This window comes from Meleagris gallopavo, chromosome 11, assembly GCF_905368555.1.
Source record: "Meleagris gallopavo chromosome 11, MGAL_WU_HG_1.1, whole genome shotgun sequence".
In the NCBI taxonomy this organism is placed as follows: Eukaryota; Metazoa; Chordata; class Aves; order Galliformes; family Phasianidae; genus Meleagris; species Meleagris gallopavo.
The window spans coordinates 6118144-6135638 of record NC_139414.1 but is presented as its reverse complement, the minus strand read 5'-3'; the positions used below and the strand labels follow the sequence as shown (position 1 = coordinate 6135638).

Here is a 17495-nt window from a genome sequence, read left to right as displayed (position 1 = left end):
AACTCAGATCCCATGTTTACAGCTGCTGAAGCATTTTACATATAAATATTTATAACCTGAAGTTATTAAATCTGCTCTGTTTGGTTTTTAAAATAAACAACCAAACAAAAAGCCCTATGTATTTGATGATTCTTCTCAGATTGTAGTGCTGAAAACAGTTATGCCATTAGAACAAAGTTTGCTTACAGAAATACTGAGCAATATATCTTCAGGTCTCAATTATTTTGCTTTCCTGACTGTAGATTTCCTACTGTCACACGAGCCACTGCTGTATTTTCAATTATGTATCCTTCTCCTCGGTGTTCTCATTTTGTCATTCCTAAAATAGTCCCATTGCTTTACAGGAATTATTCCTTGAACAGTTTTTCCTTACTGCCTTTAAGGGCATCAACACATAAAACAGCATAACTCACATCTTGTTCTACTTTTAGAGCGATATATTTTGCTGCTTACTCAAACTGCAAGGAAAAGTTGAACAATATTTTCAATCCAGATTCTACCCAGGTACACATGATTTCAGCTGGTGTGGCAGGTAAGGATCTGTAACTTTATAGCTTCTTCATTCTACAGTCCTAGTGACAAATGAGAGTTGGTTGTAAATGTGTGGGGGGGAAAAAAAGCAGAAGATGTTTGGTGGCTGAATGATTTCTTTTGGTAGCTGTTACCTGTTTTGGCCCCTTGTTGTATAAGGCATTTGGAGAAATATGCACAAGAAACATTGCACTTAGCGTTAATGGAAATCTTTAAGCTGTGTGAATAATCTTTACAAGGAAAACTTGCATGCCTGCTTCTTCACTTGTAAATTTGTGACACGAAAACTGAATGCTCTAAACACAGTAGCTATCTGTTCTGCAAACTATAAACAGCACTGTGTGCATTGAACTTAGGCTAAATAATTCTTAATCTCTTTTTTTATGCTCATGTTTTCTGTTGCAGCTTTATATGTCTGACCTATTTTTGTCTTTCTGAAATATGCCTACAGATTTGTATAATTATATGTGACAGTTGTCCATCTTCCCTCCCCCAAACATCCTTTGCTCAAACTCTGATCTATGTGAAGTTTATTCAACCACTAAAGTGGCATAGAAGAGCAGATTTCCATCATATTCATTTATTTTCTCTGAAAATGAATTCCTTTAATCTACCATGTAACTTCAGTATATTTTAGCAATTGACAGTACTTGTTGTTACTTAACTTACGTGTTTTGTGTTTTGGGATTGTTAATGAGGAATTAATGGTTCTGATAACAGACTTAATCTGAAAAAATCAAGCTCACAATTTGCCCGTTGCTGCCTCTGTTTTCCATACAGAAACAAATTTTAGGAAGTTTTTCTGCATGTGTCATAGATAGTCACAGATGAATTCTGCAATATTATTATAGGCTTTTGAATTTTCTAATTCATGCCAAATTTCACAGTCAATGGGCTGCCCAGGATGTTGACAAAAAAGATGATCAGAATGACTTCTGTTTAATACTTGCTGATGATCTATTACAAAGAAATTGTTATATACCATAGTAAATTTAAGTGACGTTAGCTTCTTAGTTAAGTAATACACTAATGCTTAGCTCCATCATATGAGAAGTGTAGTGGCAGTATTTAACCTTCTAACTTACAGACATGAGGACAGCCATTTATCTTAGGCAAAATAGGATTCTCAAATGATAGAGTATTTCTTCCCACCTACCAGCATGTGTTTTATTTGTAGGTGAGTAGCATGAAGTGGGAGGAGTTTCATGAAAAGTTGATCCTAATCAGCTAATCACATCAGAAATCCTAATTATATAATTGTTTTTTCTTGTCTTCAGCTGTTTGTTAAGAGAATAAAACAAACAAAAAATTGAATTCTGAAGGGGGAAAATGTATGGATGCTAGGGAGGGAGGGAAAGTGTATCCTCAGTTGAAGATCATACTGTAAAACTCGTGCATTACTACAAACAAATGAGGAGTTGATTTTCTGTACCTTTGGAACTTATTGTCCTCTATCCATAACGGAAAGAACTTTTGTGGAGTTGTGGTGTAGTGACTTTCCCAAGGACTTGCAGACACAGTTTTTCAAGGAGTTCTATATGTGCCTGTTGACTTGCTTTCCTTTCAGAAGATTGTATTTTGCATTTGCACTTAAGACTGCTGCTAAATGTAGGCTGAGGTAAATGTATTTTAGCCCAAACTGCTATTTCCTTTTTTTACAGTCATTTTATTATTGAACATTTATGTGGCTGATATCTTTCTCACACTTATCTAGTTCTGCAGTTGTTCTTAAACTATATACCTAATGAAGCTGAATGCCTAGTACAGGTTCATGCTGCAGGTCACAGTTCTTTTTTATATTCCAGACATTCCCTGGAAGACCTGTACAAGAAGGTTCTTTTACAAAGAATTTCTTGGCACTCAGTATGACTGCTATTTTGATGAACATGTAAAGGACTGTTCTTATAAACAGTGTGTTAACTGGTTTTTTTTTTGGGGAATATGCTAACCTTGTTTTTATAATTCTGATATATTTCAGACAATGCACTTAAAGCACCTGTTAAGTTTTACCAGCAAGGTTTGTATTGCTATGTGATGCAAATCATCTCAAGGAAATGGCAAAAGAACAGGGGCAAAATCAAATGAGACCTCCTAACTGCTTGACTTAAAGAGGTTAACAGAAGTTTGCTGTAATATGCTTGGGAACCTAAAATTGCAGAATTGGCAAGCTGGATAAACACTACAACTAGCAAAAATAATCAGTATTAATTTTTCTTTTGCAGCTACCATTGGTTTCAGTAAGGAAATGAGTACCTCAGTCTTAATTAAGAGGTTTCTGATGCTTAATGAGTATGAGGTGGTGTTTGCACTTACGAAACTTTTCTTATAGGTTGAAAAATACAGTGATGCAAACATGCAGTTTTAAAAAAAATCTGTAAGTTATCCATAGCTTTATTTCATTAATACTTTGTATCAAAGCACTGTAAGCAGTGAACTTCAGTAAACTTGAAATACTGTTTACTTGTATTGATGTTAATACGTAAATATCCCACAGTAGACTAATGTTATTGCAAAGTAGATTACTTTATACAAATGGCATTTTTGGAAGCAAGAAACTGAGTTGCAGTATTTTAGACCTTCTTGGTTTTAGGCTTGATTCTTTCTTCCCAAGATGAAGCATAGATTGTTGATTTTACTTACACTTCAGTACATTTGCTTTTTTTTCTGAGGAGGATGAATTATGCTACATATTAATAACTGATGCCTTATGCAATTAGAAAGTATTTTTCTTTTGCTGTGTGCTAGCTTTCACTATACAATTTGCATCACCTTCATCTCTAAAATATCAGTGTATCCCCCACAAAGTATTAGATCACTTTTTGCTTACCACCTGACATATTACACGATTCTTACTGAAAGCTCAGACAGTGAGTGGATCTGAACCATACATACAAGAACGAGCGTTTGCTGTGTGAAGATTGTTTCTCTGTACATTCCAAAGTTAGGCTAAATTTTCAGATTCACTGTGAATTCTTCTCATTTTACTTGCTCAACATCTTTTATTCCAGCAGAGAACAAAAACTTAAGACCTGAATGAGATGCTTGATTCCTGTATGGCTTTCTGATTTGCTTTTTAATGATTAATAGCATTGTTCAGGCAATATTGTTGCAAATCTGCTTCAGAACCACTTTGCCTGAAGTACTACTGCTGTTCTTTTTGTAACTCTAGTAGCAAACAAACCCAACCCATGCTAGTGTAGATTTTTATTTTTATTTTTTTTTGTTTGGGACTGCTCTCTTTCTTAATGAAGATAACATGTAACTTTTTAGTGTACACAGTTAACTAAATACCAAGTAAAATGTGTATTTAAGTCGCTGATTATTGACACTAGAAACTTTGATTTCATAAGGCATCTACGTTGCTTTTTCAGTCCTGAGGCAGGCCTACTTTTTTTTTTTGAGTGATATTTGGGAGGGTGTGGGAAAGGAGGAGGGTTCACTTACCCGTCTCATACATAGGTAAGTATTTGGAGATGTAAAATTGAACTGCTGCAAATGAGCAGAAATTTCAGTACTCAGTGCATTTTATGCAACTATTTTATTATCTGTGGCCTGTTCTGATTATTTTTCTTTCTTTTTTTCCTAAACTTTTACCTGAAAAAAGTTAGATCTCAAAATAATTCACAAACCCTTCCAAGGGGGTTCGATTTGTACACATGTGTCTGATGAGGTCACTGCTTGTTGTTATGATACAGAAAAGCCTGTGTCTATTTTAGGCATTTACTGTACATTTCTCCCGTGAAAAGAGTGAGATCGTGTCATCTCATGCTCCCCATCCGCAGGTCACTTCCTGCAGAAATATGGACTAACTTAAACCTCGTGAGTACTGAACTGAGCGTCTCTTGCAGCCTCTAGTGTAAGAACCACACGTTGGGTTTGTAATATCTATTAAATAAACAAATTAAGGGGAATTCACTTTCATTATCTTGAATACACGTTGTGTGCATTGTGCAAAGACAACACTTCTCCTGAACTCTGTTGAATTAATTTTTCCTGTGCAGTTCAGGGAAAGGTGGAAAATACCTTTCACTGATAGCTGCTACTTTTACTTAGCTCTGTTGGCTAATTCAGTGTCCCTTACTGGGTTAAACAAGGCTTTTTTATTTTTTGAGTGTCCCAGAGCTGCCTTTAAAATGCTGCAGCTGATATTTGTTGTCACATTATTTTGAAGACCTCTTTTTTTCTTTTTCTTTTTAATATGTCTACAGTCTCTTCTGTCTTTCTGTTTTCTCTTTCGGTTTGCTTTTATTTTACTATTTTGGATTTCTGATTCAGCATTCCATATTCACATGCGTCTGTATCAATTACATTGGCTTATAGATTTAAAAATACATATAACTTATGAAATATGATGCATAAATAGGAATACCTGGGATCTTACCTGTCATTAGCTGGTATAGCTCAAAAAGTTGATTAAGATAGTGTTTTCAATCTGAAACTTGGATAGGAATTCACAGAACTAAAACATAGAAGTACAGGAGTTTCTGGTACTACCAGATTGATCTGCATTTGTAATGAAATTTTAATTTCTTGAGGATATACCACATTGATAAAGTTAAAATGCTTTACTATATGTCGACATTGAATAATTCTTAAGCATTCAAAAAAAAAAAAAGAAAAAAGAAAAAAATGAGAACTGCTTAGTAGTTGCTGGGAATCCTTCACCTTCATTTTTTAAACAATACTTACAATATAGGCTTTCTGTATTTGTAAAGAAAAGCTTATCCCAAAATTCTGGATATTTATATTTTGGCGCCTCTTCCTTGAGGGCAGCATCACTCGACTCTTTTTCTTCTACTGACTGTATTTTTACTATGTTACTTCTAAGAATTGAGTTTTGTGGTTGTTTCATGTTGAGACCTGAGTTGTTGAAGGCTCTTGATTTGAAAGCTTTGATAGAGCTCTCATGCTGCTTGGGCTTATGGCAGCCCTAGGGATAGAACGGCTTTTGCTAGATGTCTGAGCCTACAGTTGGCAGTGCTGTTCTTAAATAATGTATACAGCAACCCAAGGAGAGCATGTTTGGACAGAGTAGGCTGTGTCCTGTGCCAGCCACCATTCACTGGCAGTTTCCAGTATATTCCTTCTCAGCCTGCCTTGAAGAATGAGGCTGCTGCTCTGGGCAAATGCTGTCACTCAGATACTGCCTCTGATCTCATCTTTGTTTCCTGTTACAAATAAAGCATCTTTAAAGGCCAGGTATTTGGGCTGAATAGCAAAGAGGAAGTACTGAGCTAATAGCACTGCAAAACACAATAACATTAATGAAATTCCAGAGCGTGTACCTGAGATAAATAGGAATGCAAAAGTATTTGGGTCTTGTTCAACTTATTAAACATCTCAAATTAAGAGGGGATTTTAGAAAGGATCTTACCTTTAAGAGAAGCCTTTTCCTGGAATACATGTTTGGTAGGGGAAGTTAATTTTCCCCTCCTTATTTCAAAGTGTCTGTTTCAGTCATGTTCATTTCTGGTATCCAACAGGAACTGTACCTGTGGAAAACCTCTAATTTGAGATAGGAAAATGAAAATACAAAATGTATATTTAGTTCAATTCAGGGTCAAGTGTTGCTGGAATCAGTGAAATTCCTATGCCATAATGTGGCAGACAGGTCAGAAAGGTTCAAACTGGTTGAACTGCAGAACATTTTTTTTGCAGGTGTTATGTTTTTAAATCATCCAGTGCCTGTTAGATAGGTCCCTGATGGTTTTAAGGTTTCACAAATTTTGAAGTGTGTGAAATGCAGGTATCAAACACTTCTGGCTTGTTAGGATTTCATCCTATGAAAGGTTATATGTTAACTTGACATAGAAAAACTAAGCAGTGTATCAAAAAAGCATTAGCCAAAAGCCTGTATGATCTACACAGTGAGTTTGTAGGAAGTTTAGTTTTAATTTAGTCATTTTAAAAATATATTTAATCACTGAAATTACTGAGGTGTTCTTGCTGTTTTGGCACAGAAATGTAACTCAATTTTAGTAGCTTCTAAACCCCATAGTTTGTCCTTAAAACTGTAACTGAAATTCCTAATTGATCTATTGAAGAGTTTTGGGGGCAGGAGCAGAAGAAACCTTAAAAACAGTTAAGATCCCTTGGCATTTCTCAGAGTATTGCAGTAATTTGTGTGCAGTGTAAACATAGACTGTGATTAAACAGAAGTAACTGGTATGCAAGCAGTTCTACTAAATATATATATTTATGTAAGCTGTTAACGATCTCCATAAACAAGCCTATTGATACCCTGTTACTTGTATAAGCATTTTGTACCAGGTATGCACTGAACAAGATAACTCTTTGTTGCTTTCCCACAACCCCAGTCCATTCCCTTGCAGAAGGGCAGCATGTCTTTGTAGTGATATGCAAGTGATGTGTGCCACTTAGCAAGCAGCTGTCTAAATTTATCATCTCTTGCCTGGCCATGTTCCAGTCCTTCCCTTTTCCTTCTCTCTTCTGCAGACATGTCACCTCATTAATGGTGCACGTGTGGTATTACAACTCTAGATGGTTTGTTTTTGTTTATTTTTCAGAGCTGCCTTTCACTTTGCTCTTTTTCTCTCCACGGTTGTGCAGAAGTAAGAGTGTTTCTTACTTCTTTTTTTTTTCCTTTTCTCTCTCTCTCTTTTTTTATTTTGTCTTTTTTCTTTTCCTTTTTCTTTAGTGGACTGAAAATCAAAGCTTTAACCCGTAGCCCTGATGCAAGCCCAAATAGTTGCTGTCTGTCTGGATAGTTAGAAGTCATACTATTTACTTTAACAATTTAAACACTCATATGCTTGTAAAAGTATTTCTGGCAATCAACAATCTGCTTTGAATGCAAAATAAGGCATTAGCTCTTAAATTTAACTTCTCTTTATAGTTCACTATTAAAAGGTCTCTTAACTTATAGTAATACATGCCTTTTAACTGCACTGAAAGTAGTATTTATTCAGTTTGCATGCTTTTAAACTCGGATTGTATTTCAGAGAGCAAGTTAAATTGACACAATGCTTTATACTATATCAAATTGCAATAGCTGTATCTGCAGTGTGTTCTCACTAAAGTGTTTTCCAAGTTAATTGGCTAATATTAGACTAGCTTTGTTCTAAGGTGTCAAAAAAGGGTTGGTATAATTACGTAGGCATAGAAGTATACACAGTTGGGCTTATTTTATATGGGGAATCTCTTGCTAAGAGTAAATTTTAAAATCGTTATGTAAAATTTTAAAAAAGCTAAATGTTTTTTGGCTTTACGGATTCATAAAATATCAGTAAAAGGTTACAGTGGGTACTTCCTAAAAAATCAGTATAGTCCGAGTTTTTGCATCCTACCTTACCATGTGCGTTTCAAACTTAGCTGCAGTTGCTTTTGTGATACTGTCACATCTAACTCTTCCATTTTTAAATATTAGGTTTTACTGCGATCACAATGACCAATCCCATTTGGCTAGTAAAGACACGATTGCAGCTTGATGCAAGGTAAGAATCTTACAAACATCTGCTAGCGAGAATCTACACATTGAAACTGGAAATATTTCTGTTGTGATAATACTGTGCTTAGATGCTGGGGATCTTTTCTGCTGTTCAGAGTGGGTTGACTCTTTCAATATCCACAATTTTGAATTGGTAAGTTGGTGCTGATCAAGTTACAATTACAAGTTACACTACCATTTTTCTCTATTAGTCTGTTCTGTGGTGTGCTTGAGGTGCTATAGTAAACTGGCCAGCCAATTAGGAATGAATTATGAGGTAATCAATCTGATTAAAATATTGTTCTTCTAGCCTCATGCTTACGTTTTCCTTCAGTAACACATTGATTTTCTTTCTGCTGAGATTCCTCCCAAAACTCCCACTGATCCTGTCAAGAAAGTGTTTGGGGCTTTGAAGCGATGTTGAGGCTCTCGCATCAAAACAACTACTGATAGCAGTCTGTATCAGTTCGCCCTCCAGGCGTACAAGAAAGTTGTGGCTTGGGATATTCTTGGAGCTGAAGACATAGATCCAGCTGCTTTTCTTGCCAGTTGTTCCTCAACTCTGTTTTCCCATCCCATCAGCAAATCAGAGCCAGCAGCATTACCTACTGTGAAGTATTTGCCACCTTGCTCAGCCGAGTTCGGATTCACAGTTCTTTATACTTGTGCCCCCTCTTTCTTAAAGTTGGGCTTGGTACTTTGCTGCTGTCTGGTACTGCAGTTTCAGACAATCAGGGTTTAAATTCTGCCATCTAGTGATGCATCATTTTATTTTCATACATCTGTCTTGCTTGGATAGTATCCATATGACTCATAATAATATCTTAGAAGGTTGTTTGCTGTTCTATTCTGTACAACTTGCTCATTCAGGAGACCTCTGCTGGCAGAATTTGTCTGCTGCAAGTGCGTGCAGTCCGTGCTGCACTGAAGCACGTGTTATGTATCATCATAAGGACTTTGCAATTGTTGAGTTGTGTGCAATCATAAATCTTTCGGTATGTGCAATTCAATTCAGTGTGTCAGCTAAAATGAGAGTTAGATTTATTTACCCAAATTGATACTGTCCAGCATAACTGGGGTTTATAGTTTTTGTTTTGACTTATGAAAATAAGAAGCAAGAGGCTAAGGATGAAGATTTTATTGTCCTTCAAATCTTTAGATATATCAGTTGTTTGCTGATAGTTGTGATGCTGTGAGGGCTGCTGTCTGAATCGTAGCTGCTCTCCACTCTTTTCATGTTCCAGTGCCTCAAAACATATATTCCTAACATATATAATTTTTGTGAAGGTTTTATTGCAAAACCTGCACTTCTAGAACAGGATGTAATTGCCATGCTGTAGAATCTGTTTATTTGAAGCTTATTTTAAGAGAAAATCCTTCCATTATGCAGAAGAAAATAATCAGGTTTTCCACAAATCCCTGAATTCTACAGTTCATTTGGGAGCCTGTTTTTTCAGGCAATTTCACTCTTTGTTCTGTAAGATTGTGGGAAGCATGGAGTTACTCAATTCATCTGTATGACATTTTTCCTTAATTATACCATATGAAGTTTGGCTTGGATTCATTGTAATGTTTTACTTGTGTTCAGTTCCAAATTGAGCGTCTTCACTTAAATGTCAAAATTGGAATCTCTCAGCATTGGTGTGAGTTATTTCTTAAGTCCTCTTGTCACTCGGAATACCTGCTTAATTATTTTCTAATCTCATGTTGCACCGGTTTGATATTTGTCTTGTTCTTTTCTTCTTAGGAACCGTGGAGAAAAACGAATGAGTGCTTTTGAATGTGTCCGCAAAGTTTATCGATCAGATGGTGTCAAAGGCTTTTACAGAGGAATGTCGGCATCCTATGCAGGCATATCTGAGACTGTTATTCATTTTGTTATTTATGAGAGTATTAAGAGAAAACTACTGGAGCATAAGACTGCTTCTGCCATGGACAATGAGGATGAATCAGCAAAAGAAGCTTCGGACTTTGTTGGAATGATGATGGCTGCTGCCACTTCTAAAACTTGTGCAACATCAATAGCATATCCCCATGGTAAGAGGGACTTGTGTAGTTGAGAGCCTGACTCAGTGTGATCAAACTGTGTCTTTCAAGTGATTTGTAGCAGACTTTGACTCACTTGCTCAAGAACAATTTTTGTCTAATACTGTTCACTACACATTCAGTGAGTCAACGTGAGTGTAATATTTGGAAACAAAAGTAATTTTAAATGGAATTATGGAAATATACAGTGGCTGGTTTTTGTCGATGTTCATTTTTCCCAGGGATTTGCCAGGATATGGTCTGAAGTGCTTAGGGAGATGGAATTTTTTAACTTGGAATTTGTGTACCCAGGAATTTCATGTAACTCAGTGAGGGACTGTGGTGGTTTACCACCAGTAAGTAGCTAAGCACCAATGCACTGCTTTCTTACTCTCCCTCCTCAGAATGACTGGGAGAAAATATAATGAAATAAGCTCACAGGTTGAGATAAGGCCAAATAAACCCAATACAGAGAACAATTTTCTGACTCATAAGAAAATGCACAGCCTAGTGTGGTTTTTGGTTGCACTTGATTTTCCAGCAGGGTAGTTATGTATACATTAAGTTTATTGATGTATTGAGTACTTAATTTGTGACCATTTCCAAGCTGAAAAAATACAAACTGTCGTCTTCTGGATTTTGACAAGCAAACTCTTCTTCTTTAGCTATATTCAACAGTGCGTTAGTTTGTCTCTTACACATAGCTGGTTTACTTCTGTTTGTCTTTTCTTTTTTTTTTTTTTAAGAGCTTCTCTGATATTGAGAACCTGAAATGGGGGAATGGTTGACTTTTAATGTGAAATGGCTGGTTGGTTACTGGGAAAGATGATATCACAAACATAACCACATCTGGTTTCCTTTATACAGAAGTTGTACGAACAAGGCTAAGAGAAGAGGGAACAAAATACAGATCTTTCTTCCAGACATTATCTTTGCTTGTGCGAGAAGAAGGGTATGGATCCCTCTACCGAGGTTTAACTACACATCTGGTCAGACAGATTCCAAACACAGCTATCATGATGTCAACCTATGAAGTCGTAGTCTACTTGCTGGATGGATAGCAGCGTGACAAGTCTTTCTAGAGGAAGGCAGAAGACTGGAAGACTGGAGTGGACTACTGAATGCCAGATGCGATGGGCAGAAGGAAAGTTGTATCAGGAACATGCAGATACGGACAAAATAGAAAGTTGATTGTAGGCAACTATGATAATTTTGCTGCCTTATTGTATGGTCTCTTAGCAATGTAACAAGTAGAAACTGCCCCTTAGGGAATGCCTTTATGCATTTCTTTATTCAAAACTACTACTTTGTTTCCATCTGTTAATCTATAGACAAGGCTGTTCAGTCATCTTCAGAGACTTAATGCATGAGGGAAGGGACATGGAACTTTTTGGGTCAGCCTTATTCCCACCTTGTAATGGTTGCTCTCAACCACATCCTTTTTGTTCTGTTCTACTGCACAGTAACATGTTGGAAGAATGAGGAGTATAATACTTCCATACTTTCCCATATCTGAAATTTTCATTCTGACTATTCATACAGGGACTGAGGTAGTCAGTGTGTAAATGTTGCTACCTCAAGAAATAGGGTATGGCACAGGGACCCAAAATTGAATTACTTCTTCACTACAAATGGTGATACTTGTGTTGCATTTTTTCTTTTTAAATTTGAGCAGTGTTCTAGATTGGTGAGAGAAAATCTGATTATTGAACTCTTCAGGTTATCAATTTCTTGATATTGGTGTATGTAGATTTTTAGTTCTTCTGCATCACTGTTTTTTCTTTCTGAAGTCTTCCCCCCTTTTTAAAAAGGAGAGACCTATGACACACCCTCCTGTATCGTTAGTTTTCTTTGCCAATCTGTCAAGTTGCTCACACTGCCATGGGAGAATTTGCTGAATGCTACTTTATAGCCTCTCCAAAGGATGCTTACTGTTACAAGATATCTTTAACTAGCCCAGCCTACTGTTTGTGAAGACAGTGAAGAAGTTTTGTGCTACTGCAGAACAGGCTATTTTTATCCTAAAACTTCGGACAGAGCTTGACCTACCTTACTGATATCTACACTTGAGTACAGGGGAAGATCATGCATCATGATGGTTGGAAGGACTAGAAAGCAGAAAAAGTTGGAGCTGTGATACGTTTCTTCAGTGCAGACAACCTGTGTACAAGAATGATGGAGAAGTAAATTTATTTTTTTTTTGTAAGCATTCCCTCTAATAACTGCTGTATCATTTTTTTCCACTTTGAGCCTGAGTTCAGAACAGCAGTTGACATGTAACCTTGTCTCCAGTTCTTAACATTCAGGCATTGTTTTGTTGCTTTATAAGCCAGCTGCGAAAATGTGTTGCATTCAGCAGCAAGGCTTAGTTAATTCTGTCATAACTTGCAATATTTTCCAAAGTCATACAGTTGAGGTGTCAAAAACAGAAGTTTAACGTTATAAGAACTTGTGCAGGTTTCCAAACAAATCTTTAATGTGTACCTTGAGTATCTGTCTGTCTACATCCATGATCCTAATGAGCAAGATGACCATTGTAAAACTGGGGCAATAGCTTTCTACATGTGAATGCTGCTACACTGGTATGACAGAACTGTGCTATCGACTCTTCCAGTGTGGTACTTCAGTATACTTAAACTCTGCATTGTGTGCAATGGCTTTCTTATGAATGACTCCTTATGCACTTTGTGGCCTTCTGGCTTGTGACTTTTCTTTCCCACTCTGGTTATCTGTAGTCAAACTGTGTTCAGTACGTGCAGTTTGGTTTTAAACAAAGCATGTGGTTTGATTTCCATATAACTGCAGGATAAAGCATTTTCTGCTGTAGACCTGTAGGATCTCTGTTGCAGTAGTTCTGTAGGCTGTACATAAAAGCTTGAAGCTTACAGAACAATTGATCTGGCTTTTTCTTGTTCACTTTATTTTGAGCCACGTAATGTTTTCCCCACTGTCAAAATATTTGAGTACTTCAAGTAAATGTACTAATTTCTTTTTCCTCTAAGAGCCACTTATAGTGCACACACAGTGACCTTGCAGTGGAATCTTGTCTGTATTGTTGTCTTTGTCCTTGGGCAATGTTGTCTTACCTTTTAAAGGCAAATACTGTGGTCTGTGATGTATCCACAAAGGTGAATTTGGTTTTAAAGAACTGAGGGGAGTGCTGAAATGTGTGTTCTAAAATTGGCCTCTCTAGGATAAATCCAGGGTATTATTTGTGGCTCTGAGTTTCAAAGATTTACTGTGATACCATTATCCAGACAACTAAGTGCAGAACTAACTACTTACTGTAATTTTTGATCTATAAAAAGTGGATTACCCATCAGCTATCTTGAATTGGTTGATCAGAGCCAAACTTAAAATTGGCATGGCAATTTTCAGCTTTGATGTTTGTGAATACAATTAACATTTGCATTAGTCCAGACTTTGTGCAGGTTACTCTCCTGTGGTTTTTACTGGATACTGTCTCCTTTGATCAGATGTACATCTCTTCCAGCAGCTCGCTGGGTACCCTGTGTACCTTCTGGGTGAGATCAGTCCACTTGGAGTTGCTTTTAAAATAACAATTCAAGCAAAGAATGCTAAAAGGACAATTAAATATGGGTGATAACAGCTGAAAATAGACAGTCGGCTTGTAGTTCCACCTTGTTAATGGGGGCTGAAGTAATGTTTTAGCCTTCAGGGGTGATCTTTTTATTTTGTTTTATTTAAGGAAACAAAACTTAACCCCGGTTTCTTGGATTTTTGTTAAACTACCAATACCTATAAAGTACCAATACCTCTGAAATATTTCCCAAAGATCTTTAAATTATTTATGTTGTTTGCCTGATATTTTTTACAAAAAAAAAAAAAAAAAGCAAAGGGAATAAGAACATGCTACATCAGTAATATCCTTAACTACACAACTGAAAGGAGTGTGTTTAAACTTTCTTATAACTTAAATGTCCATCTTAGTTTATGTTTGAATGTAGTGTATTTATTTCACCTTTTTCCCTGCCAAAGATGCAAAGGTTTTGGAGGTCAGAAACAAGTCTCAGCAATTTGTTTCTCTCCATATATTTCCTTTGTTGTGATAGGCCCCTAAATGTTACTGCAAGCTACTAATTTTGACTTGGCAATCAGTTCGATTTGGGACAGTGAGACTGCACTTTGCAGCACTTGCCAAAAGGTGGCACTGGAGCATGCATTGATCAGAGGGAAAAAGGGGCTTCTCTGCCAAGCTGCGTGTGACAGCTTGGTGGTGGGTTTCTCCGGCGTATTGAGGCACCCCTCAATTGGGACAGTTTGGCCTCAGTGAGTGCAGTCACGTCTCACAGCCCCTCTATTACCCCTTCTGTCTCTATAGTGCTGTGCTAATAGGTGAATGGTGGTGTGTTGCAGCACTTAAACTGACCAATAGATCTGCTAGCATTTGTTCTTTTAAGTAGGTTTACACTAGAGTTTTATGGAGTTGTTTGGTTATTTTAAGTGAATCATCAGCCTGTTCACTTCGATGTTGACATTGCACCTATTTAGTTCCCTGTTTACATAATGCACTCCATATATTTTCTTTGTAATTGAGATGTTTGTTAATGGCATTTTCTGTTCTGTTTTTGTTCCTATGATTACATTTGTAACATTCCTCAGAGCTGTAGTATTTTAAAAGAATACTTCCAGATCCAAAATGTTGGAGAGCCTTTATATATATTGCTTCCTGTTTGAACTGTTCAAATTCAGAAAAAGCCGAATGCTGAAGTGTGCCTAGGTAAATGTGCTCTTTTTTTTTTTTTTAAGTTTGTCTGTAAAGATTTAGTTATGTAAGTTTTCAGTTCTTCTATTTAAGAGAGTCTGCCTACCCTGCATATGTGAACGTAATTTTGCCCTGAGAGTCATAGCTAAACACTCACAAAGGATAGTTTGAGAATACTTTCATACTCGTGAGGTTTGCTATTATTCTTGCATACATTCTTGGCTGTAAACTGTGTGCATTTACTCTGTATTTATATTGTTAACTCTTTTGTTTGGATTGCTCTAAACTTCAAAGCAAATTAAAACTATGTGCTTCTATTCAGATGTTGCCTTCTGTGATAAACTGTACTTTGATGTTTCTGATTTTTTTATTATTGATATATACCAGTGCCTGGACAGTTATGATTAAAACAGAGCAATTCATTAGGAGATGACTGTGAATCATTTTTATCTTTTGCCTTTTTATATTGGCTGGAATTAATGCATTTGTGTTGTAACATTCATCCTTTGTTAGAAGTAATATTTGACATAAGTTAGTGGAGTATGCTCTTACAGTTAAATTCAGATGCTGTTTTTATTGCCTGTCAGCTGAAATTCAGTAACCAGCAATCAGAAAACTTGTGTCCATTTAAGATACCATCTAGCACACAGTAGTCCTGGCAGAAATGAAGGGTGGTATTTCCTTAAAATGTTCAGACTTGAGATTCAAGGAATGGATTATAACTGCTTTTGTAATGAAATACTATTAGATATCATTTCTTTTTAACAACAGGTATTTGATGTGAAGTCTTTTGTCAGAATTTCCTCGTAAATCATTCTGTATAAATATAAGCAGGTTTTGTTTGCATTTATGCTGCATTCTGGCCAAGCCTTCCCCAGTGTGTTCTGAAACTGAATCCTTAGCAATCTGTGGTGCAAACTTGATGTCACCAATTCCATTCTTTCAGAAGTATTTCAAAATTCGCATTAAAACAGCATGTGTGTGATAACTTTCATTTCTTTCTTTTTCTTCAGTAGGTGTTAATTTGAATTGACCTACCCTAATCTGCTTCTGAGACTTTTAGCATTGAGGTCATCCAAACTTACAGGTGATTGGTCCGCTGGAATTACTGCAGGCAACTCATGTGCTTATGTGTGGCACATCTGAAATGAAACCTATCATTGACATAATGGTAACTGTCTGCATATTGATCTCAAGCTCTCAGAGAGGCAAATTGGCAGAGTAGACCTCAGGTTAAGTGCGTGGGGATTTTTTGACATTCGTGTTACTTTACAACCCTTTCTACTTGAGTGGTTGTATTAAGCTTGCCCGGGTCAAAAGGCATATATGTGAAGTAAAGGTATGTGAAATCCTAATTGAGTCATGGCATGGTGCTAATGCAGAGGTGGTCAGCCATAGATGCAACCTAAAAGCGTGTGAAGCTTATTTAAGATCTCTCACAATTAAAGCCCATGAATTTGGTAATACACTTAAAAATTAAAAAAATGAAAAAGATACTTCCAAAACCAAATATTCCTCAAATCTTCTAGGCATAGTTACCAGCCACTGTGCTTTAGGCTGACTCAATGTGATTAGTTTCTGTCAAAGACAGGAAATGCTGGGACATAAATCTAGTGCTAATGAACAAATTGCTACAAAAAAAACCAACAAAACTGTATTAAACTGGGGAAGATATACTTGCCTGTTTTAAATTTAGTACTGTATGGAATACTCTTAATAATGATTTCACTAATGCAAATGTACTTGCTGCTGAGAGACTTGTGTGAAGTTAACTAGCTTTTAAAGACAGTCTCCAGGTGGTGAATCTTAGCACTACTTCTGTGTGGATTTCTACCTAAGGGAGCATTTCCTACCTTAACTGTGGTGGTTTAGAAGTTGGTAGCTTTTTCTAATCTTGCTCCTGTGGCAGATGATTAAGATGGGACTGGGGATACAACTGCTAATATTATTGCCTCTGAAGTGCAAACAAAATTCCAAGCAGTCTATTCTGAGACTTGAGCATCCATCTAAAATTCTGAAAATAGGCATGTGAAGTGCAAGTCTGGCAGAAAATATTTTAAGAAATTTGATGATTTGGGACTGTTGCTAGATAATTAGTGACTAAATAAGGTACTACCAATATTGAAGGAAAACAATTACATGAGGAAACTACAGGCTTATGCATCGGTAACAAGCAGAGCTCCAAGTACATCCCTCTTCTGCAGAATGTTATATGTAAAGGTAAGTGTACAGTAAGCAAGAACTGATCATTTCGAAATAAACTAACGATTGCTTGTGATAATGTATATTTTAAATGGAAAAAAAAAAATCAGAAAATACGTTCCATATGGATTTTGTGCAAGTATCTCATGTGGATCTACAGAGAAAAAATCTTTGTTATTCCAGCCTGGATAAGATGTTGTCTCAAGAGGTTTTGGAGTGGGAACTTTTGGATTGGTGTGAATAGTACCAAGTATTTGATGAAGTCTCTAGAAAATTTCTGCAACAGTCAGACTTGGTAATTTATGTCTGTCTGTGCTTTGTACAGGGAAAAACTTGGCTGTATTGTTATGATTTGTATATGATCATTTGGAAAGAACTGACACTAAATATGGTAAGTTTTGAACACAAGAGGAAAGTAGATTGTTCTGACCAGTAAAATAAGGTTAAGTAATAGTATACAATGTATATTAGATCAATTATAAACTATTAATGAGAATTTTTGCTATAGGCTAAGAGTGTTACTTCTGCTGCTTGAGAAAATAGAAGAAAAAGACTCCAGGTATA

The 17495-nt window shown here is 36.5% G+C and overlaps 1 protein-coding gene across 2 annotated transcripts in view; it reads left to right on the top strand.

Annotated features, from left to right (window-relative positions):
- The window catches only part of SLC25A36 (solute carrier family 25 member 36), a 31228-nt gene extending 16071 nt beyond the window's left edge, over positions 1-15157 (top strand). The window contains exons 4-8 of one of the 2 annotated variants that reach the window (XM_085232567.1): positions 432-532; positions 7059-7103; positions 7919-7985; positions 9726-10015; positions 10871-15157. In XM_085232567.1, the coding sequence (XP_085088693.1) occupies positions 432-532; positions 7059-7103; positions 7919-7985; positions 9726-10015; positions 10871-11064 (697 nt within the window). In that variant the 3' untranslated portion in view covers positions 11065-15157. The remainder of the gene's footprint in view (positions 1-431; positions 533-7058; positions 7104-7918; positions 7986-9725; positions 10016-10870) is intronic. The other variant, XM_085232569.1, reaches the window with a different exon arrangement.
- The last annotated feature ends 2338 nt before the right edge of the window (positions 15158-17495 follow it).